The sequence below is a fragment of the Numida meleagris genome, chromosome Z (assembly GCF_002078875.1).
Source record: "Numida meleagris isolate 19003 breed g44 Domestic line chromosome Z, NumMel1.0, whole genome shotgun sequence".
NCBI lineage: Eukaryota > Metazoa > Chordata > Aves > Galliformes > Numididae > Numida > Numida meleagris.
In genome coordinates, this window is record NC_034438.1 from 54,293,826 (window position 1) to 54,309,114 (window position 15,289).

The window sequence follows — 15,289 nt, forward strand, 5'->3', positions numbered from 1 at the left end:
TGTAACTGATGCGCCTGGGTTTTACTTTTGTTCCTTCTATTATATTTCTGCATGTGTTAAAGCACTGCTATGTATGTGAAACATTTCATGCAAGAGAAGCATCAAGACCCTCTAGCCTAAAAACGTGGACGCAATCCTTTTTTCAGAGGAATGAGGATTAAAATCCTTTCCTAAGATTTCTCATTCATAACCACGTTACAGCATTTGAAAGCATGTTAAAGTTAGAGCATTGTGACACACAGAGGAACACTCGAGACCCTTGATTTTAGCAGAGATCTTTTGGGCTGAAGCCCTTTATTTTCTTATCTTCCCCAGGGCAATCTCTGGAAGCAAAGTCTGGAGACTTTCACATGTTGTAGCTAATATGCTGAAGGGTAGTATGAGCTGGTAAGTGTCAGCTGGTGTAAATGGGCACTGTTTCACTGATCTGCTGCCGATGTATTTATACCTAGCTAACGTTATTGACTGCTCAGTTCATGCTTGCTCCAAAGGCAGCTGTAAATTCAGGGAAGCTCTCAGTAACTTCTACTGAACACAGGCATTAAGGTTCAGATAAACCATAACACATCTCAGCCAGAAGAAAAGTAGTTCAAATTCTCGCAGGCTAAGACCTTCAACATTTTTTTTAAAGGAATCAAGATTTTTTAAAGGAACAAAGCAAATATCAATGCTATGTAGCTACATTACCACTTCAGCAATGAGATGAGGGAGAACGTCCTAGATTAATGCAGTAGACAAGCCCGGTCAGCTCCATACACCTCATCTAGGTCTGCAAGGAATTTGTGCTTTTTAATGTATTCAAAAATGATTCAGGGATAGGGCGGATGTGGAAGAGTTTTCTGATGATACTAACTGGTTCAGAATAGTGAAAGTCAAAAGCCAATTGCAAAGGATTAGTGAAAGTCCTCATGCTGACATACTGTTAAAAAATGCCAGATAAAATTCAGTGCTGCAAAGTAAAGTACATAGGGAGGAGACAGTTGTACCCTGAGATATCCCCGGATGGCTCTGAACTATCTACTGTCACTCAAAAAAAGAGATCTTAAAATTAGAATGAGATCTTAAAAATAGAATGATAAGACAGGTCAACATCAATATAAATCCACAGCTCATTCCTATTTCTCAGGAACTATGCGCCATTTTGGATCCTCCACCTCTAGAAGACTACAAGTACAGAAAAGGACTACAATCACAATTAAGATATGAATGGCTACTGAAGGAAGAACAACAGTCCACAGTTCTTCCAATAGAAACTGTAATGACAAATAGAGGATATAACAGAGGTCTGCAGAATTACAAGTGGGATGGAGAATTTTAATTAGGGATGACTGCTCACTGTGCTTCATCATACAAGAATAGAGGACTTCCATTCTTAAGATCAGTTTAAAACAAACCAAAGGAACTACTTAATAGACAACCCAGCCAAAATGGAGAAATTATGTAGATGTTATGCAATGCTGAAGACAGAAGTTAGCATGGTTTTGAAAAAGGCTAAGAAAACTTCATGAAGGAAAAAAGCTTACCAAAATCTACTGAATACTGAGATTCTAGTAGTAGTTGAGGAAGTAGGACTGCTGGAGTAGCATTCAAGGGAAACAGAGCTGAACAGAAATTTAGTCTGATCCAGTATGCAAGATTCATACGAATTACGACACTCAAGGAGTTTTTAAACCTGACCCTGAAATGTCATGAGTTTCCCCAGTAAATAACTTTTTGTATTGGCTCTCAGTAGTTCATCACATTCAAAAGTGCCCTCTAAATTCAGTACTTCTAAAGTAAGATGGCTCCCACAGTGACTGCATGTTTACTAGGTGCTTGTACAAGAACAGTGTGGGGATAATGACTTGTTTTCCAATGAAATGCAGGAAAACATCACCTGTCTTCTCATGTACATGGCGGAAAGAAAATTCTTACAGGTTTTGAACAGAGCTGCCCTGTACAATTACTGTGCTAGCGGCTGCTAACTCTTGCCTTCATCTAGACTTGTCCTTTAGGGCACGCAAATCTCTTAGTACTCTGGAGTTACACATCGCATTGACTGCACTTTGTGCTTGCATGTGTGCACTTACAGGACTCAAATTAGGGAAATACTTCAGCTAACTAGAGTTGATTGCACAGTCAAGAGGAGCCTTGAACATACACACCTGTCCTCTCCTGCTCGAAGGGATACACAACCATTTAACATGCAGGAGAATACATCTGTATTCAAAGTGCCAGAAAGTTATAACATAATCCAGTTATTTGTTGCATAATAACACCCAAATGCCTCTGTTCAACACCACCACTCCACTGTGTTTGCTTCGAAATAGCTATCACAATTTTATGCTGATCTTAGCGGAAACTTAACACAGAACTTTGCAGAAAAATCACATGCTTTATGTTTCTGCTTTTGTTTCCTGGGAGTGGAAGTCCAAATGTACAGCTGCTTGAAATCATGATGTCATTGTGCTTGACTGAAAACACTCAAAAAAGCAAGGAAAGCCACAAGCTCAACTGCAGCATGTATTTACATTTTCTAAAGCCATTTTCTCAACTGAAATGCATTTATTATTCAATGCTTAGTTCATGCTAACCATATGACAAAATACCAACTGCAGGGAAAAGAACAACTGGATTTTCATGTGCTCACCCACGCTCCATCAAGGACCACTATGGTACACAAGCCACAGTGTATTTATGGCTTTTTTATAATATAAACCCTCACCACTGGAAGTGAACATAGTGAAGCCCTTCTTGAGAAGCACTGTGCAGACAAAATCCCATAGGAGCAGTTTCAATTGTCTCTGCCATTTAACTTCCTCCCCTGAAGTTGTTCACAAAACTGGAGAGGCTTGAAAAGGTAAAAGCTGTTGCACAGGCATGTAATTTTATGCTCTAAGACCCCTCTCCCACCACACCACCAGTCTGTTGGAATATCTCTGACTTATTGACACTGCTCTTGATAATCAGGGGTGCCTGTAACCTTCCCCAAATTGCACAGTTCTTCCACAGGATAACTTGTTGGTTTAGCACAGACAGAAAGTTGAAAGGAAAAATTGTGTACATGGCATTAAATGTTCTATTTTGCTGTTTTTCTCCAAATAGCTTACCTTGACTCACTTCATTTTCACTGAGTACCTCCAGTGAAAGACTAACCTCAAGAAGACAAGCTTGCAGTCGGCCTTTATAAAATGTCCTAAGGCCTACAGTTCTTACGGTTGGGCACAAGGGCTTCATGGATGAAAACAGACACATGGGTCTGGGAAAATGGAATTTAACTTTTATAAACATGTATTGCTTCTAGTGGAGTGAATACTCCATCTAGAAGGAAAGTGGATCCTCTGCCATGAGGATCTGTGATCACTTGCAGATTTTCTGTGTTTCCACCAAAACAGCCCAACCCAAATAGGTCCTTGTGTGACAGAGAAAAAGGAGGCATACCTGAACCTCCAAGCCTCTGCCGTCTTGGCTCTGTATACTCACCCAAGAGAGCAGGCTAAATAAAAGTCACACAGAGGATGAACTGTACATGAAGGTTTCTAGCTTTGCAATTTTAATTGGAAGTCCTTTATCTTAACTGTACTAGTCCAATTTGTGCAAAGTTCAGGCTGTTCTGGATAGAAGAGATGAGCAGGTAGGAAAAGACAAGTGCTGAGGTTTTGCCTTTTTTAAAAAGCTTCTTTTGCACTGCTGTGACATTCAGACCTCATATATTCCACTGTGCAGCTGTAGTAATTTTCTTTTTAAAACTGTGCTCTGTTCAGAATTTGCTAATAATTACTGTCTTGCTGTGAGTTACATGAACACTTATTTCTCCCTCAGGCTGCAAGTGCACAAAACACTTAAGGATGGCAGAAGCAGACACTGACACAGTGGCCTGAACCCCCATATACATACCCTGGCTACTGGGTTCCCAGTCTTGTACCAACCCTTGCTTCATCCTTCAGTACAAATGTTTGTGTAACCACACAATCATGTTAGTCAGTTATAATCCAGATCGATTCCCTAATGCAATTTACTGCATGGCCTTGCAGAGAGAACAGCAAAGAGGAATGTACAGGAGCAGGAACAAAGAAGTGGATTCTGGCTTGCATCTTCTGGATGCAGTACTCAAGAAACCACAGCTACTCTACTTTCCAGACATTTGAGTGGCAAAAAATTCCACGTTACTGTTGAAGACCTCAGTGATGCATTTATAGAATTTCTCCATGTTGTTTAAAGTCCCTTTCACCCCAATTGTATCAACCTATTATTTTAAGATGCTTTTTGTCTGACTCTTCAAAAACCAGTACAGATCAGGTCTCATCACATAAGCCAAAAACTAGCCTCTAAATTTCTGTTGTACCCACATCTCACTTGGTCCTTGCTTTTACTTACTAACATCAAAGAGATTAAGCAAAAAATTAAAAACAAATCTCTAGGATAATCAACTTGCTACTTTGGTTTGAAGGCTCTGTAGTGGATAGGGTGCATGCTTGTCCAAGATTTGACGCCCAGTGCCTTTAATGATTATCTATTAATCAAAAGCCTTCTTTGTTTAAGAACAGAAAGTCCTCTCTTTGTTCCAAGATGTTACTGCAGGTCAAGGCATTTTTTTTAGCCTTTAAAGCCACTAAGTTTCAAATGTGTTGACATGATCCTTATGTTGTTTTATTCATTTTGCCTGGCCATATTGAAGCCTGTTGGTTTTATTTCACCCACTAAGGCATTACAGTAGATTTCACCATTTTGCCTGGCCATATTGAAGCCTGTTGGTTTTATTTCACCCACTAAGGCATTACAGTAGATTTTACTAGCCTGTTAGACTTCCCTGAAGAAAAGTAAGGACCTTTACAAGATGGTGTACAATTTACTGCTGGACTTAATGACTTGGGCTTTTGTGGAGCCAAGATCATGAACTAGCTTCTCAGAAGTCACCCAAATTTTCACGTATCATCTTTATCTACTCTGCTGTTGCTAAGTGATACAATCACAGTGGCTTGTAACTGTTTTCTTTCAGCAGTAAACAATACAGAAGTACCAACAGAGACATAGATATGCTCACTATCTGCTTCTGTTGGCTAAATTGTAAAGACTTTCAAAAATGAGAAAAGCAATGCTCGGTCTCCAGAGGGCCCAGAACACCAGTGCTGACTGGTACTAGCTCGCAACTTTCATTCCACTCAGCTCCCAAAAATCTAGCGTCTCTGCATAATTTAAAGTAAATGCACACGTATACGCGTAACTGTACATAAGAAATTGCTTATAGCCATTCATTTTCAAAATAGCTCATTTTTGTTAAAGGAACAATTACAGTATGGTTACCCCATCCCTTAATGCTTATGATTAGATTGATCTTCCAGAAGGAAAGAACAAATGTGGATGAAGGGCATACGGAAAACAGAAAACAAGCTGCAGAGAGAAGTAACTGCCCACTGTGTACTGCACTGATCAGTAACATGATTCCAGTACTTGTTAATGATCCTCCCCTGACAGGGGACAAAGCCAAACAAGTGGTACATGACCTTCTGACCTGAAAGGCTCGTCATACCTGGAAAACTCACACAGCTAAAGTTTATTTCTCCCAGTACAGACAAGAGAGTGTTTGTTTCAGAGTGGGTTCTGTGCTCCCTTCTCTCTGATACTTCCAGCACTAACTTCTAAAAACTTTGCTTTTATCCAGATATTGTGGACCTATAATAAGGCATCACTTCTGTTTTTTGGATAAACAGCTAAGTTTGCTCCAAACTCCAAATACCCTGTAAATGATGCATTTTCTTGAAGTTCAATGAGTTTTGTAGCAATTGCTCCAAAATCCTTTCAGTTGTTCAACCTTTCAAACAGACCCTTTAAAAGTTGACACTTTGTATGAATTAAACTTGCTCAGAGGTTGTGGCCTGCTACTGGCTAGAACTTTGGCACTTAAGGGCCCATTGGTAATTGCAGAGCTGAGTTTTTAGTACTCAGCATGAATTGGTCTAACATCTTGGGTCACTTCAGCTGAGATACTACACTTGAGCGAAACACAGCAACAACCAAGCATTTGAATGTTACTACACAAGTATTTTCCTCTTGACAAATTAAATATAGTCTACATGCATTTACACTATGCAGGTAACACTGCAACAGAAAGGGCAGGAAGAAAAGACATCGTTCAAGCTTCAGTGCTAAAGACTACATTTCTTTCTCAATGCCAATAAACTATTCACTCTGAAAATACAGGGATAAATTCCCAGATTGAAACCCCTTGAAAATGTCACAATGTCAATGACTGCTTCTCACAAGTGTGACCAGCGGACTCACCTGAAGGGGCTTCAAAGGATTCAGGTTAGCATGGAAGGCTAGCTCGGCTGCATGGAGTGTTTCCTTTGGTAAGGTGCAAAGGAAGGCCTCAGAGTCCATGGCCACTGAGTGATTGTGGATTGTAAGAAATTCAGACAGCGCTGAGCTATTGCAGAGATCTTGTAGTTGCATTCGGTAACCAGACATTATGACCTAGAAAAGCAAGAAAATCATATAAGTCTCCCCATGTGCAAGATTCATAGCACAAAGCTGGTTATCACCTCTACAGAACAAACCGTTCATCACAGTTCCTTCATAACAGTTCCAGATAGAGGGAAGAGGGCATTTTTCTCTACAAGTTGCAAGACCCTGGCCTATACGCAACTCTAAATTCCAAGAAAAACATGTTTTCCTTTAGAGTACATGGGAAAAACTCCTGGGGAAGGCAGGTCTCTCACCACTTTCCTGCACACATGCACAGAGCAGCAGTAATCCTGTCCTGCACAGCAGTCATCTTCTCCAACCAAGGCTACATGCATTTCCCAATCTTTAGTCTTCTGGGAAGTGAGCCACAGGCACAAAAAAAAAGCTTGTGACAAGACACAAGTCTGGCAAATATATGTGAAGGGCAACAGACCTATGTCCCCAACTCCTTAGTTATATATATGCCATCCACATTTTCTGTGGGGTCAGGATCAGGATCACCTTCTTCTGTAGCTCTGATACATCTTGCAATGTTTTGGGACAGATAATCTACTAGTGAAATAAGAATTATCTTAGAGACTGCAACAAACAAGAGATAAGACCTTAGAGTCTTCTTTTATAGGCATATTTTTACTTAAAGTGATGGTTTGCTAGTGGATAAGGTTTACTCATCCACAAGGAATCACCTTGTTTGTGAAGAAAACACATTAAATTGTTCTGAATGATCATGATTACCTTTCAGACCTGGTAGCCAAGTCTATTTCTTTGCTAAGCTCAGTACAGCATCTGGGTTTGCTGAACAAAAAAATAAGTACCTAGCAAACAGGTGCTCACTTCATAGAGATGATAAACACAGGGAAAATCTGGAATCTTATTTTGAAAAGATTATTTGCTTGTCTTGGGGCTAGATGGAGTTAACAATTTCATTGTGAACACACTGTGAACAACAGCTTTATGGTTCATATCTTCTGTTCTTTTGTAACACCCAACATGAATTGCCCAACCTCCAGCAACAAATAAAGATAATTGATTTACATCCCAGAAGAGTTAACAGTTCCTGAATCATGCTGGTTAAGTCTGAGAATTTTCTTGTCTTTCAAAACCAAAAAGGGCATCAACAATCCAGGAGAAAAAAAGTGCACTATGTTCAGAAAACAAGCAGATGAGATTGGAATTTCTAATGCAACACTTATGCAAACTTTTAACTTTAGTCTGCATCCAGATGCCAAAAATAGGATGTTTCTATGCTGTACACTGGGGTGAATAAACAGAATAGTTCCTGCATCAAGATGACTAGCCTTTTGAAATAGATTTTTTTTTTATGCCAGCATTACCAATATCACCTCATAATCATGCTCAACAAAGGATATTCCTATGGAACTGGAATGAGTTTCAGGAGATGTGGGCTCAGTGAAAAACAGCTTCCCTGAGTGGATATACAGAAAACCAATGTGTCTTAGTGTTCACTCAAAAAATCACTGAATCATAGAATCACCAAGGTTGGAAAAGACTGCCATGATCATCCAGTCCAACCATCCAATATTTCCCACCAAATCGTGTCCGTCAGTACCACATCTAAATGTTTCTTGAACACCTCCAAGGACGGTGACTCCAGCACTCCCTGGCCAGCCTGTTTCAGAGCCTGTTCCAGCACCTGCTCATTTTTTCAGAGAATTTTTTCCTACTGTCCAATATGAATCTCCCCCAGCACAACCTGAGGCCAAAATGAGGATGAACAAATCCTTCTACCATCCTCAGTGACTGTTCATCTTTTTCATTTAGATTTTACAGAATTATAAAATGGTAGGGGATGGAAAGGACCTCTGGAGATCATCTTCTCCAACTCCCTGCTAAAGCAGGTTCCCTACAGTAGGTCACACAGGAAAACATTCAGGTGGGTTCTGAATATCTCCAGAGAAGAAGATTCCGTAACCTCTCTGGGCAGCCTGTTCCAGTACTCTGCCACTCTCAAGGAAATACATTCTCATGTTCAGATGGAATTTCAAACTCTTCTGGATAAAAGATGCTCTTTGCAAATACAGCCCATTCACAGCACATGGTCCTAACACAAAGGCCCTGCTCCCTCGTCCCACCCTAAAACACCCGATCTCACCAAGCCAATTCTTTGCAACAGTTTTAAGCCATCTGAAGCTGTGGTGCATTCAGTAGGCAAATACTTTATGAATGGTAGGTTAACTCTCCTAAAGGTTCCAAAAATACCAAGTCTGTTTCTGAGAAAGAAGTAACAGGTGATTGCTATAGGCTAAAAAGTCACATCATCCCCTCCCGGGATTGTCTCTGCTGAATGAAATGGAGAGGCATGCCAGACAGTGTATGCAGCTGTCTAGATGTGCCCACACAATGGCAGCATCCAAGGCTTGAACACATAGCTGCCTGCCCATCACTGCTCTGGGTTCCTTCCAAATCTCATAACCTTCTGGGCACACCTGCCACTGTCAACCTGAGGTTGAGCTTCTCTGCCCCAGGAAGCAACATGTGCATTTGGAGAAGGCTGTGGCCATTTTTATGAATTTATGTTATCCATTTATACAGAGACCAAGTTATTTTCTATCAATATTGCAATCACTATGCAGCTCAATTGTGAAGTCAGATCCCCATCCCCAGTCTCCAATAAATCGAGTATGTGCATTTTGCGACTCAGAAAGTTATCCAACAAGAAGAGAGAGCTGTGCATTTCAGCTGTTACCTGTATTAGAAAGTACTTAAAGCAAGATTTGGTAGCCTTTTGCTGTCTTCTACAGCTTTCTACCCAGGTGCCTGGATTAATTCCTGCTGACATCCCTCCTAGTGTACTGGCAGAATCTGCACAAGATAGCTTGACCAACAAGGACAAAACTCCCAATTAAAAAATAGCCAACTGATTACTTCTTCACCACCACTCAGATATTTTATGTGGATTGAGACTTTTCTTCTGTTGTTGGCTTTCCCAATGCTAGCACAATCAAAATATGGTAGTCATGGGGTGCAAGATCAGAACAAGCATTTTTGCCTGCTCAAAAATTTGTCTACCTTTCATCACTTGAAGGAGAATGAGTACATAACCAGTTCAGCTCTTTTGGTCACTCTTTTCCAGAACCATCCATAGCATGTTTTAATTTAGTACAGATTTCAAGCAAATTTGTTTCAAATAAAACAAAACCTGTTATTTGAAACAGGTAAGATTTTTTTCCACTTTTCTCAGTACAACTTATCTTTAACTTGTAGGTTTAGTTGTCAAACTGCACTGAAACAGATGGCTTGACAGAAGTCACTGAAGAATGATACAATATGTGCAAGGGGGGCATCATCTGTAACTACACGAAAACGAAGTTTGAAAGAACTTTTATCATTCCACTTGAAAGAAGAGATCTCATCTGGAGCTGGCAAGCAGAGTAGATGGATTTCCTGCTCCTTCTCCAGTCACACTGACTTAAGAGGACCACAGGTCTTCCTTTGAAGCCTGAAGCAACCAGATCTGATTTCTGCAGCAGAAAGGATACTGCAACAGGTGGACCAGTTCATCCAGCCTAGTAAAAAACATGTTCTGAGCTTGACAATGACAGACAGCAATCTTAAGACAGGGCCTCCAGCCCAGTCACAGCAGCCTATGTCTACAAGGGCAGTCGTGGGAACAAAAGAGTTTCAAGTGAGATCACGTGTACTACACAACATCCAGGTTTATTGTCTTTCTTGAAGAGTTGGTCACAGAGCAAAAAACATGCTTCCCTCTCCTGCACAGGAATCCATGGCGGAGTGGCACACAAACCATACTCCAGTCCATGCTCAGCAACAACCACCCCTTTTTTATTTCTAATCAAAGAATAACAGTTCCAACAGCACTAGCAACGTAATTCATGTGTCATTGGTTAAAAAAAAAAAAAAACTAACTAAAAAAAAAAGAAATGGGAAAGGAGAAATTCCACTTAGCCTGAAGGATATGAGGCTACTTTCTAACACTGATCAAAATGCTTCCGTGTGGGTCTCAGAGTCCTTCTACAACTTACAAAAAATAAGACAGTAAATTGAGGGTGAGGAGGAGGAGGAGGAGAGAAATGGGGATTACATTTTTCTCTGTGTTTGTACTACACTTAGCACAGAGAGGTCCTGCACCGTGGATGTCAGCACGACAGTTAAACAACCAATATACTAACCATTATAATAGTGGCTGAAAGTGCTCATTACCTTTCGGAGATTGACCTCTGCATCCAGTAGCTCCTCTACTGCAGAAGATGGCATGGACACATTGTGATGGAGAAAGTCTGAGAATGTCTCATTGTCAACCAGGAAATCCCGAAGTTTCAAGTCTGGAAGGTGACAAAACAAAGCAACATTTTAGTCAGGGCAAAGCCAAAAGGAAATTAACGTGAGAGCGCTGGACAGGAAAAGCAAAAGCTGACAAAGAGGGGAGAGGGGATTACACACACAATAGCACAAGGAAAACAGGAGCTGCTTGCAAATGCTCTGAAGAATGGTAGTTTTCAGAGATGTCAAACTATGATGCCTCAACCTAAAAAAATATAGAAGGAATTTTTAAGATCAATTTTGTTTACTACTTAGGATCAATTTGCATGCACATTGGTCAGAAACAGAAGCAAGAAAGCAGACCAAGCTGCTCCCCTGCTCTGGGGTGAAACCTACTCCAGTGTTAGCCTTGTACAAAGACGGAATTTCTCTTAATCTCTGCACCGTTACTGAACACAGGACCCAGCTGGTGCATGGACCATGGAGGGATTTACTAGCGTGTACTTAATTATGCTAATAGTAACTAGTAGATGCACTCTACAAAACTATTATTTGTACTTCACCATAAAACATGTCACAGTCTAACATATTCAGACACAAAGAAAACAGATGATACAGAATTAAATGCAAATTTAAGAAACAAACACTCTGTCAGCATTTCTGCAAACACTTTCTTATTTCATTTTATTTCCCCAAAGCCTCACCTTCTGAAGCCATTGGCATCGCAGCTTTAAGCTCTGAAACAAATTTGTACCTCCCCCACAGCAGAGGGGAGCCATCTGGAGGTTATAATCCATGTACAATATTAAAGTTCACAAACCTAGAGCTTAAGCAACTGCCCCTCATGCTGTTTCTTTCTTTCAAGAGGCCAGCCCTTTCTTCACTATGGTTAAATAAGCCGGGATGAGGAAAGCAGCTATGCCAGAAGAGCTGAGGGAGGAGGCCTCGTGGGATTTACTGGGGTGCGGATCTCCAGAAGATGCCAAGCCTGCCAGCTGGGTGTCATGCTGCTTTTTCTGCTTGAGGAAGAAGAGGAGGCAAGAGCCCATGGCAAACAGCAGCAGAGAGCAAGCCCTGACATGGAAGTCACACAGACAGCCCCCTCTGGCAGGAACATCAGCTGCCATTACACACCACATTTTTTCCCTCCTCCTGTGCTTTTCGCTCCACTGGGCTGGCAATACCCACAAGAAAACCCACCCTGGGGAAGAACCCTTGTGAGGAGCTGGCTGCTATCCATGGAGCCAAGGCCACTGCTGCTTGCCAGGGCCCAGGCTGGAGCAGGCCGGGCAGGGAGGCAGGCAGCCAGGCCCTCAGCTCTGGCAACACAAAGCATGCGGGGTTACTGGCGGTCATCGCTCCCTCGTCCACATCTCCAGTTACAAACGCCCTGTCGCCTTCTTGTTCCGCGTGAGCAGCCACCACCACCACCCTCCAACTATGCAGAGGTTACTCTGGGACGAAGGCTTCTCTCTCCCCCGCCCTCTCTGCAGAGCAACCTCACAAGGAAACCAGCTGCTGCTGTAGCATACCGCATCCTTTCTGCTCCCCAGCTGAGGCTGAAAGAAACATCATCCCCAGCACCAATTCCTTGGCTGTTTCCTAAGGGAACTGAGCTCCCCGAACTCTTCTGCAGCTTATTCATTTTTTTTTGTGAGATCATCCGCAGTTTAGAAACTGTTGGGACAAAGGGGTAGCTGGCTGAAAGCACCCTGGCATGGAAAGATCAGATGTTTGCAAGCTTTTTCATTTACTCTGTCCCTGATCGGAGCATTTTTTCATGTTCCTCTTAAAGGGGCCATACACTTTAAAAACAAAGGTAGCTGAGCAACTATCCTTCTACTTTTCTATACCCTCACTGCTGGTTGTTTGCTTTTTAAGGGGGGAAAGCGGGGATGCTGAGCCTGCCCTGTGAAATCAAGCAGTAGGTGGCTGCAGGAAAGCAACATGAGCAGCACCTCGACTGCTTCTGGCCTCTCCATAATAATGATGGGGAGGAATGACCTGCCAACTTCCACAGCTGTAATTAACCAATCCAGAGGTAACAAGGCATTTTTCCCTTTCCTTTTCATCATGCCAAGTATTTTCAGACTTGTTCAGCACTACAATTTGCTGAAAATCAAAGCCGCCTTTTAAGGCAACTTCTACAAATGCCTGAAGGAGTTTTCATCATCATTTGGTAGAAAATATGAAGGGAACAGAACGTAAAGTTGCCAGCACATGAAGTTACCAGAACAGCTTGTGGGATAATATTTAGCTTCCAGCTGGAGGGGCATGATCCCATGCCATAACCCTTGTCTTCCTGAGGCCACACGTGGGAGCCCTGAAAGACCAAGGGACGAAACCCCAACACCATGGTCATGCTGCACCACCCACAGCAAACAGCCAGCCTTCTCCAGAGTGCATTTTTCTCCCTCACCCTGTCCAATCCCACTTCTAGCGCTCATAGCTCCGTATCTCATGCAATCAACCTCAGACATGGAGGCATGCGTAATGACCTGCACATAAGGCCATGCAAAAGCAACAATCACTGGCATCAGTCTAAGTTCCTGCTCTGGATATTTAAAAATTATGAGAGTTAACAGAGATTTCCTCTTGAAAACAGCCATTCTCCCACAAGGTTGCTCACCCACTAGGGCCTACGGAAACACAAGGGCATTAGTTAAAAGAACCACACAAAAAAATAGTAAACAAAAGAAACAGACAAGTCTTTTGAAGGCTACTACCAAGCTTACCTAATAAGCAAACATTTGGAGTAGAAAAACACACTTCACAATCAGAGGACGACTGCTGTAATAGTTTCCTGATATAAAAGCTGGGACATGCCATCAAGTTACTCAAAAAACGTGAGGCAAAGTAAGTCAGCTCAAACATGACTTAACTCATGCACCTTCTCTCCCGCTTGAGACTGACAAAAAGCACTGGTCTGGTTGGCTACTGCAATCCAGTCAACACAGAGCAATTCATGGGGCACATCAGAAATACATCCCCCCATGCTTTGCTGACATTGAAGGCCAGCCTCTCACCACCTCCAAGAGAAAACCAGTCCTGCAGGCTCTCCCCACCACCACCACCACATGGTATGATCTCCTGATGAAGATCCCCAGGTCCCACAAACCAAGATGAGCCCCAGGCACAAAAGTAGGTACAAACTGAGGTCAGACTGAGCCACCACACTCAAACACAGTCAGATCTGACGTCAACCACTGTCATGACTCTTTGGTGGGATGGCAACCAATGTCACTGTTTCACAGTGAAGAAATAGTGTGGTAGACGGTATTTACCATAGACTACTTTTGTAATTGCAATCCTGACCCCAAAAGAAGAAAAGCTGGCAGCAAAGAAAACAAACAAAGCCTGTGCTTATAAATCATGAAGTAGCACCTCCATACCAGCAGGACCAGTAGGACTGACATGCTTTTGTTCTGCCTACCTCCAACTCGGGTACTGTGCAGCAGCAAAACAGGAGATAGTCACCATGCACATGAAACAAGCAGGAAGACAGAAGTCCACTTCCCATGCAAGGCAGGGAGAAGAGTCTTCCCTAAGTCATGCAAGGAAGTCTCCAGCAGAAGTCTCCAGAGCTGGCGGTCTTGTGCCTTAACCACAAAACCACCCTTCCTCTCTGAAATCACAGGTCAGGATTAGACAATCACACATGGCAGCATTTTACAAATGCCGTTTTCATGAAATACAGGGCTAGCCAGTTGTTTCAAATGAATGCAGGGGGCTGAGTTCAAGATTTACAGTTTCCCAACCACTACCTTTACTTCCAAGCACAGAGCTAGGCTGGTCATTTCTAGCTTGAGAAATGAATAATTATGACAATAATAGAAAAGGGGGCTCAGAATATCTATATGAACTGGAAAAGAAAAACAGAACCTCCACACATGGCTACATTACTGGTTATGTTAAAGTGGAGAACAAAAAATATTCACTATAATTAATAGCAAGTCACTGCTATGTGGGATCATGAGAAACATCATGGGTAAAACAGTCTAATGTCCCTGCAGATCAGAACTGAAGCAATGACTGTGCAGTGAAGAAAGTGTCCATGGTTCACATGTTCTCCAGAGTCAGAGGTTTTTACTGTCCTTGCCCTGGGAACACATCACCAGCTACTTTTAGAGGCTCTTAACACAATCTATGTGGAAGAGAGCAAGAGAACCCAAAATGAGGAACCAGTTTTAAATTGCTGCTCTTAGTACTAATATGACCATGACTAGTCCCACAGCAAACAGCTACTATTGCCAGCAATACTGAGAACATCTGCAGACAAGTGGGACCAAAAAAAAAAAAAAAAAAAAAGTGGAGACAGGTTAGAAAGCAGGAGTGTTCACCTAAATGTCACTTCCATTCTTTCTTGCTTCTCTTGGAAGCACAATGGGCTCATATCTTCCTTCAGAAATGTAGTGATGTGGTATCTTTTAAAAATGAAACAATAGGGTAGAAAAACAAAACCCCACGGAAATTGTGGCTACAGTTTTCATATCCTGAACACTGCATTCCAAAAATAAAAGGCACACAAATGTTATTTCAACATCTCTCAATGAGCTGGAGAGTACAAAGCTCACCAGGTCTGACTTCAATTTGCAAGGTTTGT

General features: G+C 42.0%; 1 protein-coding gene across 2 annotated transcripts in view; it reads right to left on the reverse strand.

The window, feature by feature from the left end:
• Positions 1 to 15,289, reverse strand: part of ABCA1 (ATP binding cassette subfamily A member 1) — a 92,658-nt gene that overhangs the window by 38,526 nt on the left and 38,843 nt on the right. For both annotated transcript variants that reach the window (XM_021379420.1, XM_021379419.1), the window contains exons 6-7: positions 10,627 to 10,748; positions 6,262 to 6,453 (exon numbers count right to left, since the gene is read on the reverse strand). In XM_021379420.1, coding sequence (XP_021235095.1) covers positions 6,262 to 6,453; positions 10,627 to 10,748 — 314 coding nt within the window. The remainder of the gene's footprint in view (positions 1 to 6,261; positions 6,454 to 10,626; positions 10,749 to 15,289) is intronic.